The sequence below is a fragment of the Cyprinodon variegatus genome, unplaced genomic scaffold (genome assembly GCF_000732505.1).
Source record: "Cyprinodon variegatus isolate N-32 unplaced genomic scaffold, C_variegatus-1.0 Scaffold233, whole genome shotgun sequence".
In the NCBI taxonomy this organism is placed as follows: domain Eukaryota; kingdom Metazoa; phylum Chordata; class Actinopteri; order Cyprinodontiformes; family Cyprinodontidae; genus Cyprinodon; species Cyprinodon variegatus.
Window position 1 is genome coordinate 1 of NW_015150686.1, and position 18,935 is coordinate 18,935.

General features: G+C 39.9%; 1 protein-coding gene across 2 annotated transcripts in view; it reads left to right on the forward strand.

Moving 5' to 3' along the window:
- The first annotated feature begins 4,751 nt into the window (after positions 1-4,751).
- The window catches only part of LOC107088941 (zinc finger protein basonuclin-2-like), a 117,944-nt gene continuing 103,760 nt past the window's right edge, over positions 4,752-18,935 (forward strand). Inside the window, exons 1-3 of one of the 2 annotated variants that reach the window (XM_015381407.1) lie at positions 4,752-5,099; positions 5,710-6,048; positions 9,027-9,089. In XM_015381407.1, the coding sequence (XP_015236893.1) occupies positions 5,097-5,099; positions 5,710-6,048; positions 9,027-9,089 (405 nt within the window). In that variant the 5' untranslated portion in view covers positions 4,752-5,096. The remainder of the gene's footprint in view (positions 5,100-5,709; positions 6,049-9,026; positions 9,090-18,935) is intronic. The other variant, XM_015381408.1, reaches the window with a different exon arrangement.

Genomic DNA, 18,935 nt, shown 5'->3' on the forward strand with positions numbered 1-18,935 from the left:
ATTCAAACCCAGATTTAAAGCCTTGCAGCCCATTTCTCTTATTAAGCCTTAAAAAAGAAAGAAAAGAAATAACAAATGGTCTGTTCAGGTGTTTTAAAAAATATATGAATCAGGAATTTGTCTGTATACCAAACTGAACGATTGCTGTTCTCTACTGAAAAAAACACTGTAAATTTTAAAATGGAAAAATACCCTTTTTTTTAAATCTTTTTTTTGTTTATTTAAAAAGTCAACGAATAATATGGATGCATAAACACCTCATTTATTTCAGTGTTAAATTATGTTTAAAGTAACAGATTATAATTAAAAATGTCTCCGGACCTTTACTGGTTGATGGTTTTCTTTAATCTGACCCTGCTGATTTTTAATAGGTTACCCCTGGAATATAGGCTGACCCAGACCACAAGCTTAATGGTGACACATTATTAGAATGGTTACCTTAATGCTCTCCACATGCATACATGCAATCTCTGGGTACTCCAGCTTCCTCGCACAACCTAAAAGCATGACTGATAGGTCAGTTGGTTTCTCTAAACTTCCCTCAGGTGTGAGTGTTTGCATGCCTAGTTGTTTGTCATGTGTCTAGTCGATAAAAACAAGAGATGGAACAATCCAAGACCAAGCATTTAAAAGTCCTTTGCCATGAAAATCAGTTAAATTATCTGAAATAGAGATGAAAACATTATATGAATCCAGACTTTTATCATGAAGATGTTTTTTTTACCGGGGTAATGGTTACTCTGTCCATCTCAGTTATCATGTCTTTGACCACATTGTAGCGTGCCACCATCGGCGTATGGGTAAGGTGAAGAGCTTCAGGGTCCTCAGACTTCATGAAAGGGAGGTAAATCTTAAGATGAAGGCCACAACAGTATTGCATTTAAAGGTTGGGAAGATGGTGATAACAGGTGGAAGAGCAAAAAGGCCAGGAAGCCAAAGATCGTGCAGACATTTGGATCAATGAGGTGACAGGACCTGATTCAGCTAGAGAGACATTTTCTGATGGGATCATTAGAATCCTCTTTATTGGCCAAGATTTTAATAACAAACAAGGAATGACTTTAGTTTCCATCCATCATATCAACATCAGTTCAATATGAAAAACTTTAGAGCAGGAGAGTAAAACTCTCAGGGTATGTTGCACATATTTAAAATGAAACCTTTGCTTGCCAATCATTTAGGAAGAAGCACTGCTCTGATGTTATAACTTTACTTTACTTTTAAAACAATATGTCCCCCCATTTTATGACATCATGTTCCTTTTTTTATCATTTAAATTTCCTTTTAGGCACTGAATGTAGGATAAAAAGTATAAAGATAAATATTTACATCAAAATAAAGAATTAATACAGTCTTATTCAAAAAGTTTGAATGAAAAATGTTTAGTTTCAAACAAAACCCAATTTACTGCTGATTATTTTAGATTTTTTTTTTAGGATTTATTATCACCTTTTGTTAAAGACACCCCCCCTTTTGTAATGTCAGGTTTGGTGTGTAACTTTCTATACTTGACATTCACTCACTCAGATTGTGAACCCCCCTGACCCCCCCATCCCAAGTCACGGGAGAGTCAGGATGCTACGGCCCAGCTTTAACCTCATGCACACATTTGTATTGATCCGTACAAGCCTCAGTGACTGTTGCTACAGAGCGGCCTGCCCTTATCGCCCCCCCTGTCACCAGTCAGTGGCGGCTAACGAGGAGTCCACCACAAATACACAACACACATCAGCCCTGCCCAAACCTCCTGCCTCACCCATCTCCTCCCTCCCTCTATCTTTACCCTCCCTCCCTCTCCTTTTTTTTTTTTTTGCTCTCCCTCTTTCTCTACCTCACTTTTCCTCTAATGAGTTGCAACACTGATAACGAGCCTGATGATCTTCCATTGATTCAGCTATCACTTGCTTGTCTGGTAATTGATCCGTAGCTGAGCCTCTAGTTAATTATATGGGCTTCGACATGGACCCCTGCCCCACGGGGAATTCTCTAGTCCTGCACAATAATAGTTTTAATAAAGGAGCCTGAGATTCTCCGGGATCCGCTTCTTTCCTCTTTTTTTTCTTCCCCCCTGCTGCTAATAGAGATTTTTCATTTTTCTATTTCATCTCCACTCCAAATTTCTTTCAGCCTTGTATTTTTTCGTTTCTCCTCTTTAGCTGTTTCCATCAGCAAGAAGCAGCAAGAGAAGGAGAAAAAGAGTGTTAGAGAAATGAGGAGTAAGAGTGAGCTCTATTGGCAGAGTCCACTCCTCCCTCCCACAAATAACAGCCATTAAGCAGCCGGGTTAGAAGCTGAGCCACCAGCTTGACTTGAAACACTGAGTGCCACTTGAAAAACCCACAGACTAGCACATTTACAGCCGAGAGAAGGGAGAGGGGGGGAAACTCTGGAGAGGGGAAAAAGGAACCTTGGCAGCTAAATTGTCACTTAATAGAATTAGCCAACGACCTCATGCATTATTTTTTCAATAAGTTGCTAAGAGTGAAGCTGCACGACGAAGGCGTGATGCATTATGTGTTTTATTATAGCGGCTGCTGACGGGTCATAGGCCATAATGCAAAAATAAAAGACAGCTTGTTAAAAGTATAGATGGGCTTTTCCTGTCCATTACAGATGTTTGTGCAAAAAGTGTCCATCAAATCAATGCTTGCAATCTCAGATCTTAGTGAAAAAAAGATGTATTCTGTTTTGATATTGATATACTAAAAAAGACCAGATTCTTTATCTTATTTTGAGAAAAACTGAAAATAAGTGCAATAATCTTCAAGACCTTGCTTCTTTTTTTTGGAGAATATATCATTAAGTCTTACCAAGAGCAATTGTCTTGCTGCTCTAAAAGATTATTACACTTATTTTGAGTAGTATTTTTTTTTATTGATATTAATTGTATATAATCTGGGATTGCTTAGTATATCAATCTCAGAAAGACTTGGTTAGACAGAAAATGTTTGCAGCTTACGTACTGTGATGTTCTTTTAAGGATTGTAGGCTGACGAGACCAGGTGCTAAAAATAAATAAATATTTTTTTTAAATTAGCATATTTCCTCTTAAATTTAGAAAGCAAATAAGATGATCTACGTAGAGGATCAGTTTGTTTTGCACTTAAAATAAGTTAATTAGAAGATATGGACTTATGGTAAGAGAACTGAGTCGTTTTTTTTTCTTTTTTTTTTTCTTGCACTGGCAGATTGCCTTACTTTGCTGCTCAAATTAAGGGAAAATACACGTATTGTTATGAAAATTGACTTACTTGTATATCAATCTAAGTTGTTTAGAGTTCAAGTCACTAAAAGGAGAGGTGGTGCATCTCCCCTAAAGCCTGCAGAGGACACTGCACTGATTATAAGGTATCCAAGCAGGCACATCTTCTTTAACCCCTATCAACGTACAGCAGGATAAAGGTGACCCTTATTTCTGTTTGCTGTTAGGTGACACCTTTAGCCTAGAACTGAATGAACATTTTATTTTTAATATATTTTTATTTTATATTTGGAAGGAAAAAAATAAACATTGTATTATTTATCGTGTGGATCATTAATCAGGGCTAATGCAAAGAAAATAGTCTTATTCTGATCTCTGATTGATTAATCTACAGACAAGAAGGGAGGAAAAATGGAGGGAAGACATTGGGTAAAAAAAAGGGTTAAGATGTAAATTGAACCCACTGACAGAAGACAAAAAGAACACACATTTAATACACATGCTGCACTTTTCTTGGCTGTGATAATCTCAGCAAAGGTTAACACCGCGCTGCCATTAACAGCTGCTACAAAAGGCTTTTAACAGACAGCCAGGCAGCCGTCTGCAGCAATTTAGCACCAAATTTGAAGTGACTCTATAGATCAGGAGCTGTTTAATGCCATCGAGGAGACAAGTTCTTCGCCTGTCCCCTTCTCTTTTGTTGCGCTGCCGTGGAAAGATCACTGTGACATCTCCGTCTGTGGCCGTGGACCGCCGTACCTGCTCTGCCATTTCTCTAATGACAGACCGAGATGGGGAAAATGGGAAGCCGATGAGAGTAAAGAGGAAAAATGAAAGGGGCAGGAGGTTGTGGAGGAAGAGGAGGGGGGGTCTTCATTGTTTGAGATGCTGTGTCAAAGGAAGTATTTTTTTTTTTTTCTGTTCATCCCTCCTTACATCCTCCTGTGTGTCTTTTTTCTCTGTGTCTGTCTCCTTCTACTCCTCCATCCCTCATGTTATTCCCACACCTTCTCTGCTGCGGGGACCAATTTGGCTAAAATGGAACCTCTTCCTCATTTTTTTCTTAATTAAAATCTGAGAGCCTCCATGGAGCAGGAGAAGAAGGAGGAGGAGGAGGTGCCTGTGAGCTGAGCGTGTTGATGCTGCTGGTGATGGTGGCAGATTGCTGCTGTTCCATTAGTCCTTCATTAGAGCTGCTGAAAATCCTACAAAGGCAGAAGATTTTGAGTTTTATTTTTAACAACATGACAATTAATGAAATTGTTGTGCATCAGGAGACGTGCAAAAAGTAGAAGACAGACGCAGAGCAGCTGTGTGTGTGTTGGTGTGTGTGGGGTCTGTCCCATAGGAGAACTTTGTTTTAAGAAACGCCGGCCACTAACAGCAGTGAACATGGTAATAAGGCAGGGGGACAAGCAGCTAACTCCCCCCTCATCCTCATCTCCTCCTCCTCCTCTTACTGCTCAGCGATGCCCCCACCTCCCTGCCCCGAGCAGAGGAGGGGTGTCCATGCAGGAGAAGTGTGCAGCGCAGTGTCACTGAGCATCTCAGAGCAGAGAGGCACAGTTGAGCCTTCACCGGCCCGGCACACACACACATTTCCTCTCTCCCTCGCTTTGCTCTCTTTCTCACACACACACACCAACTCTGAGGTGCTCCTGCTCAGTCCCTCCGTGGCTGCGGTGGAGTACAGAGGAGTCAGACAGAGAGAGAGAGAGAAAGAGAGAGAGGAGTAAAGGGAGAGGATAGGAGGGAGGACAGGCAGCGGCACGGACGTCAGGAGAGGGACGGAGTCACACAGAGAGAGAAAGAAAAGGAGGCAGGGAGAGGAGCGGGATAGCTGGTGGCTCAGCTCACACTTCATCCTCACTTTCCCGGGACAGCCAGTGGTTTGATGGTAAGACACGACTCAACTCTTGGGCTTTAATGGGACCTTTTAGAACCAAACTTCAGGCTCAGATTTATAGGAACCTATCTTAGCTCTCCAGGATCACTTCAGCTTTGCAGAATTCCTGTGCATGTGTTGTCTTTGCTGATTTCTTATTCCAAACTTTGTTGCTCTTTGACACTCATTTTTGAACATTATGCAGGCAGATGAAGCATGTTCTGGTGTGTCCATGTTGCTGCTTTCCTTCCTGGGTCCCCTCCACCTTTTTATTTTGTTTTACTCCATTCTTGCTCAGCTTTTCATCAGCCTCTCCATCCTTCTCTCCAACCCACCTCACCTCCAATGGTGCCCACCCCTCACCCACCCCACAAGATCAGGAGGCCCCTGAGGAGATTCACCGCAAGCACCCCCCCTTTTTTTTCTCCCTCCAGCTTCATAACAATTACATCCAAACACACACTGCTGTGCCGCCAAGTTATCCTGTTCACAAAAGAAAACCCCAAAGACATCACGACCCTAAAAGAACCCACCTTTGCTGACTTATTTTCTTCTCTCCTCCTTCACACTCCTACTTCTCCCCTCTTACCCTCCCTCCCCCTCATCTCTCCCTCTTTCCAAGTCCAAGGAGGCAGAGTTGGATGTGAGAAGCAGCGAGCCTGACACGGTCCCCGCAGAGCCCAGCAGAGCCCCGGAGTCACCCCCTCCGGCTCAGGTTAACGAAGCCACCGTCGGTGTGAGGATCCCCTCCAGAAGTCAGAGTCACCTCAGCAGCATCGGAGGCAGTGGTGGTGGTCTGGGTGGTGTTAGCATTGTTAGCAGCAGCAGGAACGCTGAGGGAGCAGGCGAGAGCTCCATGCAGTTCAGCACCAGACCGCCTAGTGCTGAGCAGCCGGGCTTCATGGGGACATGGCAGCAGCAGAGCACTGACAGCAACCTCCTCTACAGAATGTCCCAGCAGGTACGTCTGCATCCTGTCCACCTCAGATCTCTGTCTGGGTGTCCGTTCTGTGGAGGGAAACAAACTTCATCCCTCATGTCTGCTTGTTAACATCTTCCACCTCTTGGTCCAGGAAAGTATCTGTGTCTTGGATCTTTGTCTCTCTCTGTGTGTGTGTGTGTGTGTGTGTGTGTTAACAGGTTAGGGCTGATTGTTGCTGTTTTGTTAGAGAGAGGATCAGAATTTGAATTTGCAAAATTATTATTTTTTTCTTAACTTTCCTTGATAAGATTAGATTAATTTTTTTGCATGGGTCTTTATTTCCAGGTGCTTTAAAAAAAATTATTTATTTGCATCATGCATGGATTCCTTAAATATATATACAATGTTAAATAGCATCATTCATGATATAGTGCAATTTGTCAATTTTTAAAACCACAGGTTTATATTCTTCTTATTATTTCCCCATATATGAGATTATTCATTAATTGGCTCCCCTGTATGGACTCCTTATACACACCTTGTTTTAAAGCCTCCATAAATGAGGCTGAGTTAAAGCAAAAACCAGCCGTGTTTTGGAAACCTGAGCGCTTCATCCAGAAGCTCCATCCGAGACCGACTCATTTCTCTTCCTGTGGCCGACCCAGGGAGTACCCTGCACGGTTGCACAGCCACAGAGCAGCCGCGGAAGAACCGAGCCTCGCCTGGAAACATTTTTTTTAAATATATTTTTATTTTTTATTCCTGTTTTAAATTCGATCTGCAGCCTTTTTAAAATGTATTTCAACCCAGGTGTAAGCCTGGATCCGGAGCAGCACAGTTATTTTTAACAGATTTTTGGAGAAATGTCGGAGGCAGAAAGGGAGGAGGAATGTTCAAAGTGGGAAGTTCGTGCGCGCGTGCGTGTTTGTGCGCCTCCGTTCGCGCGCGCGCGTGTGAGGGGGAGACGGTGAGGATCGCGCACGGCTGCCAGGTCGCAGTTAATCACCGCGGGCTCTGTGGTGCCATGCACGCGCTGTTACGCACCCAGGCCGCAGCCGCTCCGTGTTGTAACTTTTCATGCAGTATTATCCCTTTTCTCTGACTCATTTTTATTACTGCATGTTTGTTATTTTTCCTACTTTCATATCTGGAATAAAATTATCCCTTGACAGTTTTATCAGCATGACAATTTCCTGTTTTAACTAAAAGTTGGAAGCTCATTTTTAATTTTATGATGTTTTTCCCTAAAATAAATAATGTGAAGCCACTGATGTCTGAATAAAAATAATTGAGAAGGAGGTGTGGGTTGTAGAGACCCCCCTCCCAGTGCCGGTAAGAGCAGGTGGATGGGCCCCTGCGCTCCGCATGTGCTGGAACCCCCTCTCCTCTGCACTAACGCGCATCGTTGTTTCAGTGTAATCAGCTGTGGGACTCGCTGTTATTTATCCTTCTGCGCATCACTTAGAAGATATCCTCTGACATAAATTCTCCGAAGGAAGCTCGTTCCTTGACAGACTTGCCTTATTGGAATCTAAGCGATAATGACTTTGTGTTTGCCGAGCCTGGCGCACCCCTGGGGGGTTCGGCCAGAGAGCTGCGTTATGGGTTCGTGCGCGCTGCTAAAAAAAAAAAAAATCTCCTGTAAAAAGAGGAGCCGGGGAGGGGGGGCTGCGGGGTTTTATAGTTTGTTAGGCCGGATTAGATCTGATCGATACGCGCGGAGGAAGGAGACTACGGAGCGCAATGAGTCCTGGAGAGACGCGGCTCCTCCGCTGATGCGCGTCAACAAGCCCCAAACATCTGGAAGCACTGCTCCAAATATGTGACAGGAGCTGAGAATCTGATTGTAACTTCGATATGATTTAATTGAACCAAATAATAATAATAAAAAAGCTGATCCTCAAAAATCAGATGTGGTTTCTTGCAGGTGCAAGGATAATCTCAGTTTCTAAAAACCAATCGATCAGGATAAACGGTTAAATCTCTTTAACCTTTATTTTGTTTCTCCTCGAGGTTTTTTTTTAAGACAACTTTTATAAGAAAAAAATGTAAGTCATCAGCAAGTATGTTAGCATTAGATTAAATATTAACTTTAATATTTTTTTGTTTGCAAAAAATAAAAACAATATTGTTACAAAACAGGAAAAATAAATGACTTAATTATTTTTATTAGAATTACTATAGAGTGAAACTCCAACATTTCGTATTAATATTTTATTTTTGTCATATATATATATTTATACATACATATATATTTAGTTTATTTTATTTTTTTTAAATCTTTAATCAAAACCGGGAAAAGTTTGTAGACATTTCTGAAATGTGAATAATAAGCATCCAGGAGTTAAGGCCTCTGTGGGGTTTAAATTGTTTTCTGTTTTTTTAAAACTGGAAATTATACATATTCCGCAAAAAAATACAGGAATGCAGAATAGTTATATAAAACAAAAACAATCAGATTTTATTAATATGCTACAGCCTTTTTTTTTTGTTGTTGCCATTTTTCTGTCATCTGTGCGCATTTTACCCAACAAAATAAAACTTTTTTAACTTTCTGGAAGAAAAAAAATATTAAAATGAGCTGAAAGTGTTTTTTTTTTCAGGCATTTTGTAGAAATATTATTTGAAGCCCAGATTGAGCCGCAACATGCGCTGCTTTGAATATCGACCGATGCAAGTTAAAAACTCCGCATTTAGGCGCTACCACGGGCCTAATTGGCTCATCAGGGATGTTTCCTCAGCAACACAGCAGCCGGAGGCCGCGTCCCTTTTTTTTTCTTCATTTTTTATGTTTTCCTCTCCGCTTAGTGTCAGAGAAAACGTGGGAACCTGCATCAGAGTTTAAGAGGCTCGTTAAAAAAAATGCGCCTTCAACTCAAACCTGGAGATGCCACCCAGGCGCGCAGCTTATTTGCGTGAAAGAAAAAAAGAGATTCAATAAAATACAACTAGATTAGAGTTTGCTCTTTTACTCTAAAGCTATTTCTAAAATAGAATCTTCCTTTTCTTTTTGCAAGGGTGCAGTAACGCGGCTTCCTTTGAAGGGCGACAGGTCGACAATGGGCCGAGACCTGGAAGAGGTACAGTGGCATCAGAATTTCCCTGACTCCTCTCTGCTTCCTCTCACACGGAGACCCTGAAAATTTACATGTGAACTCAGAGGGACATTTTAAAATAAAGTAAAATAATAAATAAAAAAAATAGATACAACTTTTTAATCAAATCATTTTATTGTGATTTATTAACTTTCTAACTAAATTTCCCTCTTTAATTGTTTCTCCAAATTTAAAGTAAAATAACTTACTAGATTTTACCATTTTTATTTTTGCCACTTGCTATTTTTTTTAAAAAATATTTTGTTATTTTAATCCAAAGATACATGCCTAATAAAAGCAGGAAGTCTTTTTTTTTCTTTTTTTTGTTAATAAAATTCCCTTTCCACCTATTTTTCTCCCACTGCATGCATTGATCAGCAGAATTGGTGCCCGCATTCGGTTTTAAAATTATATAAATTTATAAGCTTGATTTGCTCTCATCTGTCTTTGCTGTTTTGACCATCTTGTGTCACGTGGAGCTATTTTTTTCCTAATTAGATTGAGATTTGAGTGGCTTTTTGTGGTGTTTCTATGTGAGAACATTAATCAGTGTCGAGGCGTGATGACAGACGTGTTTGTAGAAAAGCTCTGCTTTGTTTTGTCTGAGGAGAAAAGGAAAAAAAAAAAAGTCGGGAGGATAATATCCTCTTCAACTTGGATCACAGTGCAAACTAATCTGCCTATTAACACCCTAATAGACTTATAGCTGCAAGTCTATGCGTGTGTTTGTGTGTTTGAGAGAGAGAGCAGCTTGTTTTACAGTGTTTGGTACAGGAGTGTGGCATGTTGCTCATGCACTGCTGTTTTTTCCCGTGGAGCGGGCCTCAGAAGGCAGTGATTCGATGCATATGTGCAGAATTATCCACAGTGAGTGAATGTGTGCGTGTGTACGTATGGTTACATTCGACTGTTATTATTTCCATGTCTGTCTTTGATGGGTCGTTGCACACGAAGCATATGGATGTCTATACGTGCACGCATCTGGTGTCGAGGCGTTCGTGTCTGAGCTCCTGCCATTTATTTTTCTGAGTGGGTGGCTCAACAGTCATATGCCAGTGATGTGTGTGTGTGCGCATGCTGGAGGATGAGTGTGTGCACTCTTTATGTGTGTGTTGGCTCAGGCTCCATGTGTGTGCGGGTGCGAGGTGAAGTGTCTCTTGGCTGGCCTGATGGAGAGCTGGAGGAGAGCAGAGGTGAAAGAGGAGATTTGCAGAAAAGACATGCACCACTTCCCCCATTACTACTCTTTCTTTTTTCTTCTGTGTCCCTGTCTTTCACCACTTCTTCTTCTTCTCTTCGATAGTGTTTCTTTTTCTCAGCATCTCAAGTAAAGACGTACTTAAATGCAGCACAAAAATCTACTCTCTGCAAAAACAGAAAAACGATTCCTCTGCTACCAGTTTTAAAAGCACATAATGACCAGGAGAGTGGCGAGTGACTTAGAAAAGGCGTAAAGCTTGACTTTAAAGTGACATTAGGAGCATCCCTCTCAGTTTGTGGGCAGCATCATTTTTGCACGACAGAAATCTCAGTGGAGGATATAGCGCAGCTTGTTGTGTACAGTATGTGTGCTCTGTTAAGAAGTCATCTAGCTGTAGCCTGATGCATGAGTCCCATTCATGCTGCGGTCCCCAGTATGTTTACCCAGCTACCAGCCGCAGAGATATGACGTACGCAGCCTTTTTTTTACTGCCTAACCCTAAAGGTTAAGTTTGTCCGGTGGTTGCATTATCGCATCCATTTCTGTCCTTTTCTGAAGCTGCTACGAGAAAAAAAAACATTTCTTCATTAAATACTGTCTTGATCATGTGCATTTTTGGGGGGGTCATCCTGCAAACTCTGCAGTTGTGCAGCGATGCCCTGCAGGATGGGTGAGCGCTGACCCCGACTCTGCGTGCGAGACCCTGGAGGGGGGGCAAACGGTGATCAATACGCATCATGTGAGCTTCTTTCAGGGCACTGTGTCAGCTGTTTCCTGTTTGTCCCAAGGAGACGGGAGGCGAATGCCTGAATGATGTGGAGGAGATGCAGAGATGAATTCAGGAGAGTCAGAGACGACGTCTCTGCTTCGTGCAGCACCATGTCTCTAAGAGTGGCATGTTTTTATTTTAATGCAAGATGTTTTTTATCTAAAGATGCGACAGTCAGCTGATCAAGCAAATAACCAAAAATCATTCTAATCATTAACATTGAAAATAAAACTCACAACTTTTTTAGTTAATAAATGCATCACCGAGCTTACAGCTTCCCTAAGGTTAGTTATAATCAGCTAAAATTCAGGGTCAGATTCTTTGATGCATAAATAGAATTAATCTGGTAATTCTGCTATTTATTTTAGATCCAAAAACAACTGCCTGCAAGAACCTGCAGCACATTCTTCAGGTTTGCTTATTTTTTGCAAACTAACAAAAAACTAGAATTGGTCAAAATCGGAATCAGCAGCAGAGACAGGAAATCGGTATCACCCAGGACAGCCTGATTGGTGTTTCTCTACTTTTCCAAAACAATCAATAAAGTGGGATTCAGAAATGCATGCAGGTTTGATAAAGCAGTGGAGCAGCTGGACATGTGAGAGCGTAAATAAACGGGGAGCAGCATCTGAAACAGCTTTTATTGCAGGTTTTGTCAGAACTTTTCTAGGATCATATGCATGCAAAAAAAAAAAAAAAAAAAAAAAAAAAAAAACTTCATTCAGTCATTTGTCTCTGGGCAGTTTCCTGCATTCAGGAGAAGTTGCCGGATTGAGGAGGAAGTGTGTATTTGAAGAGGCAGTCGCTCAGGATGTCAACACCCCACCGCCTGCTAATGAGGGGGGGACATGAGCGCAGGGCCCAGCCAACAACACACACACACTGATATGGCAAGAATGCAGCAGCTGTCACAGGTCTGGGCAGCAGTGAGAACCTCCAGTTGTGTGTGACTCGGTGTGGTGGCAGCAGAGGGGCTCATCGTTACTTTTGGGTAACCAGGCCACCAGCAAATTTTCATTTAAATAAATCTCGAGCTACGAAATCAGAGCATATGGCAAAGACATTGTTTCGTCCCGGCGGTGCAGCCAGAGGAAGGTGACATTAGGTGTGACCTGCGCTAAGTGACAGGAACTCGGGCATACTTTCACCGTGGCTTCTCCCTTTTCCTGTTATTCCTCAACTCCTGTTATGTTGTTTGCCTTGGATCCTCGCCAGCGCAGCGGGCAAATCGACAGCCCACTATTTTTACATCCGTCTTTAAGGACCCGCATCTGCCGGCTCTGCCTGCCAATTTGCCCCATCAGCAGCGGCAACAAAGGCGAGCTCTCAAGGCAGCGAGCCTTTCATTTCTCTGCTGCCGGTGTGACTAATGTTGTCACTGTTATGTGAAAAAGCACTCAGGCTGGATTGCTATTATTATTTTTAAAACCATCATCATCATCATCAGGCTTGTTTATGGTTATGGATAATGATGGTAATTTTGTTCAGGCCTTGCAGTTGACTCTTTCTCCCAACATGCACCTCTGTGTGAGTGTACGATTTAGACACGCGGGCAAATTACTAAAAGTAGTTGTTGAAGGAAAATGTTTTTTTTCCTTCGCAGGTAGCTCAGTTAGTGTGTGAGATGCTCTGAAGCAAATGTAGGAGCAGTAGTCACCCATATATAATTCACAAAGGCTTACAGCCAGAATATTTTTACGGCATGAATGTAGAGAAAAGGACAAATGAGTTGCAACATTGATTTTTTTTTTTTTGTCTCTCTTGAGATTTTTTTTCTTCTTTTTTTTGAGATCAGACCTGCTTAGATTATTTTCCTCTTCAACAAGTTTGGAGGGTCAAGTTGGCATAACCTATAGGTGCAGATTTGCTCCACAAAAAGAGGACATATTCTCCCCGTTTATATGTACGATAGCTTAAGTTTCCTCTACTGCTGCTGCTGGTTGCTGCTCTGTGTGTATGTATGATTCCAGTGTGTTGATTTTTGTGTATAAATCTGTGTTTTAAAGAGATAAAAATGTTATTTTAAAGTTAGAGTGCACCATAAAATGTAAAATGCTGATGGTTTATGCACTTAAAACTGAATATAGAGGTTTGTACTAGCGATCGACAGATGCAGGTTTATAGGCCGATTTCGATTCTGATTATTTTTGGCAACAGCTACTGGTTTTGTGCTGCCAGTTGTTTTGTATCCTTTAGGCTGATGTTGCTTTAACTTTATTTACATTTTAAAACTGATACAAAAATAATTGTAACAGAAATGTAAATTACATAAGTTTAAATAGAAATGTTTATTAGCCAATCAAACATAAACAATGGATTGGTAATAGAAGGAAGGATAATGCATGGCTGCCGAATAAACCAACACATACATATTGAGAGAGAAATGCAAATATTAGCCAAAACAAATGTATCTGTATATCTTTAGTTTGTAGTTTACCTAAATTAAGATTCCTAAGATCCCTTTCTTTAAAAAAAAGACTAGAAAATATTATGAAATTGTGATAGTGTGTATTTTACATCTCCAAAAACTATGTTCCAATATCAGGTGTAATTTTGAGTATATGTACGTAAAAGCATAAACTTACAGACTTTAAAATCTGTTCTTCTAAACACATCCCCCTAAAGGTCTGACTCTTGGTTTGCTTTCCAATTACCAGAATATTTTGTGGGCTCCACAGGGTTGTCCTTTTTGCGGAGTTTTTAGGAGCGCCCCTGATCTTTTCGTGCATGTGCAGTAGGAGGAAAGCAGCTTTATTCTGCGCCTATCTCCCTCCTCTCTGCTCTGTTCTGTTTCCAGTCTCCCGTAGGGATTCTATCGCTGGAGGCCCAGGGAGGATTTTAGGGTGGTTCTGGGGAAAGGGAGGGTAGTGGTACAGGCTGTGGTTGGATTTTAGCCAAACTACACACACACACATATCAACACACATGCTCACTTAAACACATCCCGAGTCCCTTCAGGTACAGATCCACTTTTTCCTGTTTCTTTCCTTGGACCGAGCATCGAGTTCCTTTTAAATCTGCAAACTTCGGTCTTTGCTCATTAGTTTGCTACTTTCTGATGCAAGCAAAGTGTTAAAGCCACATGTGTTAGCGTTTGTTTGTGTGCTCTGCTGACTTTGTAAAGATGTTGGATTAATAACATTTAATGGCCACTGTTAAATGCAGCTGCCCTGGCATCCCACTGCTTGTGCTTTTTTTTTCTGGCAAGCTTTTGTCTTTGTCTTTTTTTTTTTTTGTTATTTTGTTTTTGCAGTCAGTGGCATAAAAATATCACTGCTTATATGTCTCAGCCGGTGAGAAGCGTTACCACTCAACCTAAGCCTCTCCGGGGCCTCAACTTTGCGTATCGAGCTACAAAATTGTAAAAAGCTAGTATTTAAAATCACAAAATGTCCCCCTGATGTGATTGCTACAGCCTAAAATCATGCTAATGACATGAAAGAAAAAGTGTTTCTCTCCAGCTTGATGCAGCATTACCCCTCCCCCACCTGTTACTTTGCACTGCTGCTTAGCCAACTGAAAGAAGACTGCTGCCGGTTTCCCTGGCGGACTAGCAGGGGTGCCTCCAAAGAGGGTGGTCAGATGTGTGTTGGTGGGGAATAACTTAAACTAGGACCGAATTTCCGGAGTTTCATCATGGTGTCGTCATTCATAGATGGTACAAATGATGAATAGTTCGAATGGCAACTCAGAAGTAAAGCATAATATATAAGTACATGACTATAAACATACCAATTAAAAACTTTAATAGACGACTAACAAATTTGACCTAAATGCCATATAGAGATTCGATATGAGGAATTTACCCTCAATAGCGTAGAAAAACAACAAAATAGCAAAAAGAGACATGTTTAGCTCAATGGTTTTATTGTCCTTATGCGCCTCTAATGCTCGTGTCCAGAGTCCAATCTTAGGGGACTTTAGTGTTGCATGGAAAAGTGGTTTCTTCTAGCTTGTATGCATAGATCTGTTAGCTAGCTGCAACTTTCTCTTCCCCTCTTAAACCCTTTAAGCATAGTACTGCCTAGGGATGCACGATATAATCGGCCCCCTATCAGTATCGGCCTTAAAACTGAATATCGGACATCAGCCACCCCACCGATATTTAACCCGATATTTGATCAGCTTCTGAGTTTCTAAAGTCTAAAAAAAAAAAATACTACTTCTTCTTCTTCCCCCTCAAAAACTTCTTTTTTACAGACTTAAAAACTTCTAAAGACGAGGGAAAAAATATTGATACATTAAAATATCAATATTTAAAAACACCATATCAATCTCTTTTACTAATGAAATATTGCTTTATGTCATCGTTATGCTACAAAATCCCCCGAAAATTCACGAAATTTTGCCCTATTTTTATATGTTGATATATTGACGTGGTATCGATCTATTTTACTAACAAAATCTCACAAGAATTTGCAACATATCACGAGAGTTTGTAACAGAACGATGAAATTTCACGAGATTTTGAAAGTAAAATAGATCGATACCGCGTTTTTAAAAATCAATTTGATATCAGCATATGAAAATATATTTGAGTATATTATTTTTCAAAGTGTCAGAAATGGATAATAAAACTGCTATTTTCAATGACTACTTATTTTTGTCCAGCTTTAACATCGGTATCGATATTGGTTATCGGCTACATGAGTTTTAAAATATCGGATATCGGCCAAAATCCCAATATCGCACATCCCTAGTACTGCCCCCTAAAGGGGGAGACAGTTACACAAGCAAAAATGGAGTACCTCTGCGATTTTTTAAAATGGCTTTTTTTTTAAATTGCAACTGCAATCAACTGTCCAGCACTAGTTTTAAAATCCAAATATATTAAATAATTATCAATGTATAAAGCTGTAGTAATATTTTTTTTATCTGAGTTAAGTATTTGTTGCTTTTTAGTAAAGAATGAAAACTATTAGACTGTGTTATTTTTTGTGAATGTGTTAACGCCTTAATAAAAACAGAATATAACTGAATTATTTAAAGAAATCTTAATTCAGGATGTTAATATTGGCTAGTTTGTGTTTGAGGGAGGTTTGTCCTTGCACTGTAAAAACTGGCATTTAAGTAAGTCAGATTTTCTTGTTTTTTTATATTTTTTTTCTTGTTTTGAGCAGATAAGTAAGACATTTAACTTATAGAGTAAATTGATTTACATCTAACATTAGAATAAAATAACTGCATTATTTTATTTCCGGTGCTTAATATCAATTTTTAAGAGCAAAAAGCCTGCTCAAATGAAGGTCAAATATATTTATTTTAAGGCATTTGTATTAATATAGAGATCAGTTTTTGTAGTGTGCATGGGGTTCTCCTGCAGAGCATTCCACGTATTACTGTTTTTATTTCCTTGTTGCTGGTATACACATCATTTAAGAGGATTCATTAAGTTTCTCTAAAACCAAATATGGTCTGAAAATATTTCAAGCAGGTTGTTTAAAGCATCTAAAACCAGGGCACTTGTGTTGCCAACTTGTACTGTTATCACAATTAACCTAATTAACCCCCTGAGTAATGCATACATCCCCTGTAGGTGACCTTTCAAACACAATTTCTAATCTCGGACACAGTTTATTCAAAGTGACAATTTCAGTCCAAAACAACAGAACAAAAGTGAGAACTCTTGTATGTAATAAGCAGACGCTTTGTGAGTTAAAAGCAGGAGATGCGTTCTTGTTGTTCCACCTCACAAGCTGGCAGTCACGCGTCCGCACTCGGTTTCTTTGTGCTGATGTTTTCTCCCGTTAATGGCCAGAGCTGCATCCTCCTCTGTCGGGAAACACACTCCGACATAAGTGCTTTGTCTGCTGTGACTCTGACTGGCATTTAATATTTCATGCCATTTAATCCATTTGATATGTTTTTTTTTTTTCTCCAAACACACAAAACATACAAAGCTTTTGTTTGTTTCTTCCGGGGCCATTATTTCATGCTTTTGGTTTGTAAAAGGCGTCATAGAAGCAGTTTCTGCAGCATCATTGGAGGTCCTAATCATTTCTGCTGACTTGGGTAAAGGTAAAGGGAAAAAGCTTTCTAGTTACTAAAATGGACATCTACTATTACAGTGTCTTTATACTTTGTACCACTGACAATCATTGTTAATTAGTGGGGAAAAATAGCGAGTATTGAATGTTTCCTCATTTATATATGTTACTACGGTAACCATTGGGGAGTTTTGTTTAATGGATAACAATATTTTATTTAAGTTCTATATCTTCTAAACAAGCAAGAAAATAAATAAAACCCAGACAATAATTTCAATTTTTATCTATTATCATTTATTACCCAGCTATAATTGAAAGTACTTAAAAGAAACAACTTTGACGTACTCAATTGCATCTGCACTGAATTAAACTATTAGTATATTACAGACACTTTGAATACCTACTCTGCTTGTTTGAGATAAAAGTTTATATTTGTCAGTTTGGGCATCAATGAGGTGCAGAAAACTCAAAATATGAACTTTAAAATAAATAAAAATGAATTTATTCTTCTGCTATGTATAACAAGCAGTATAACAAGCATAAAACATGTCGACCCAGTAGCAGTTTTCCATCAACAAACAATGAAACAGTTGTTTATGTGGGATGATTTTTTTTTTTCATGCCTCATTAACAACTGGATTTGTTTGGTAACAACTGGATTTATTAAAAACAAAATGCTATGAAACCTGTTTAATCTAGCGGAAGATTAAGTGTTGTAAAGCATCTGTAAATACTGTTAAATAATCTTGATTAAATAGGTTTGACAAGTTGGTAGTATGTTAGATCCATGTTTAAATTCTCATTTTAATATTTTAACAGATGGCATAAATATTAAATTGCATTTTGTACAATTACTCCATAATGATCCTTATGGAGTTAAAAGTACTTTTTTTAATGACAGTTGATCAAATGCAGTTAAGACTCCCTAAAAAGTAGTGAAATACGATTAGTTATCTTTTAAGTACATTAAACTCTCAGTTCTAGCATCATTATGAACACTGAAGTAAGGAACTGAAACCTCTTTTAGCGTAGCGGCTTAACGTTTTTTTTTTGTTTAGCATAACCAACGTTAACTCTGGCATCATTGTGGGTAGATGTCGTTTCCGCTCTGCTACTGACCAGCATTGCTTCTCTGCTGTAAAGAGACACGCTTCAGTGCTTTTCCCCTTAAGAGCAGATTATACTTCTGCATCCGCACACATCAAATGTTGCTTGGATCTGGTCGCAAACCAGTTTTACTGGCATGCTTCTGCACCGTGGGTCTGGAATTTCAGCAGTTTCCTGCCAAAGCGCAATGGGGAACCTATTCGAGAACTCACAAGAACTTTGACGGATCACACTAAATCGATAAGGACGAAAACACAGACAGCCGGAAAGGCATACGAAGGACCAATCACAGCGGCTCTCTGTCTGCGCACTTCCGCTTGAGGTCTGCGCGGGTTTGCGACCGTCGAAAGCATAGAAAGAGACAGATTTGACAGTTGCAGAGGCTATGTGTCAGAAGCATTAATTGGCCTTTACAGCTGTGTCACCAGAACAGCAGGCTTTATATTGACCATGCAGTGGTTGCACAAGTCTCCCTTTTTTTTCTTTAAATAATCAGTTCAGGTTTTTTCTTTATTTATTTTTTTACATAGCCTGCTGCCACCATCGACACTCATTTAGCTCAGACACAGAGAAAAATGAGTCGCAGCAGAAGCTTATTGTTATGGATAACACAAGAACGGCCTGTTATTGATATAGTGCAATGTAAGCTCATCAGAATATGTGTTTTAGACAGTGGCAACAAGTTAAAAGCAATGTGGTAAAAAGAAAATATTTTCTTACTGATAAACTGCATGTTAAAACACAGCAGTGGTTCTGCTGTAGCTCTA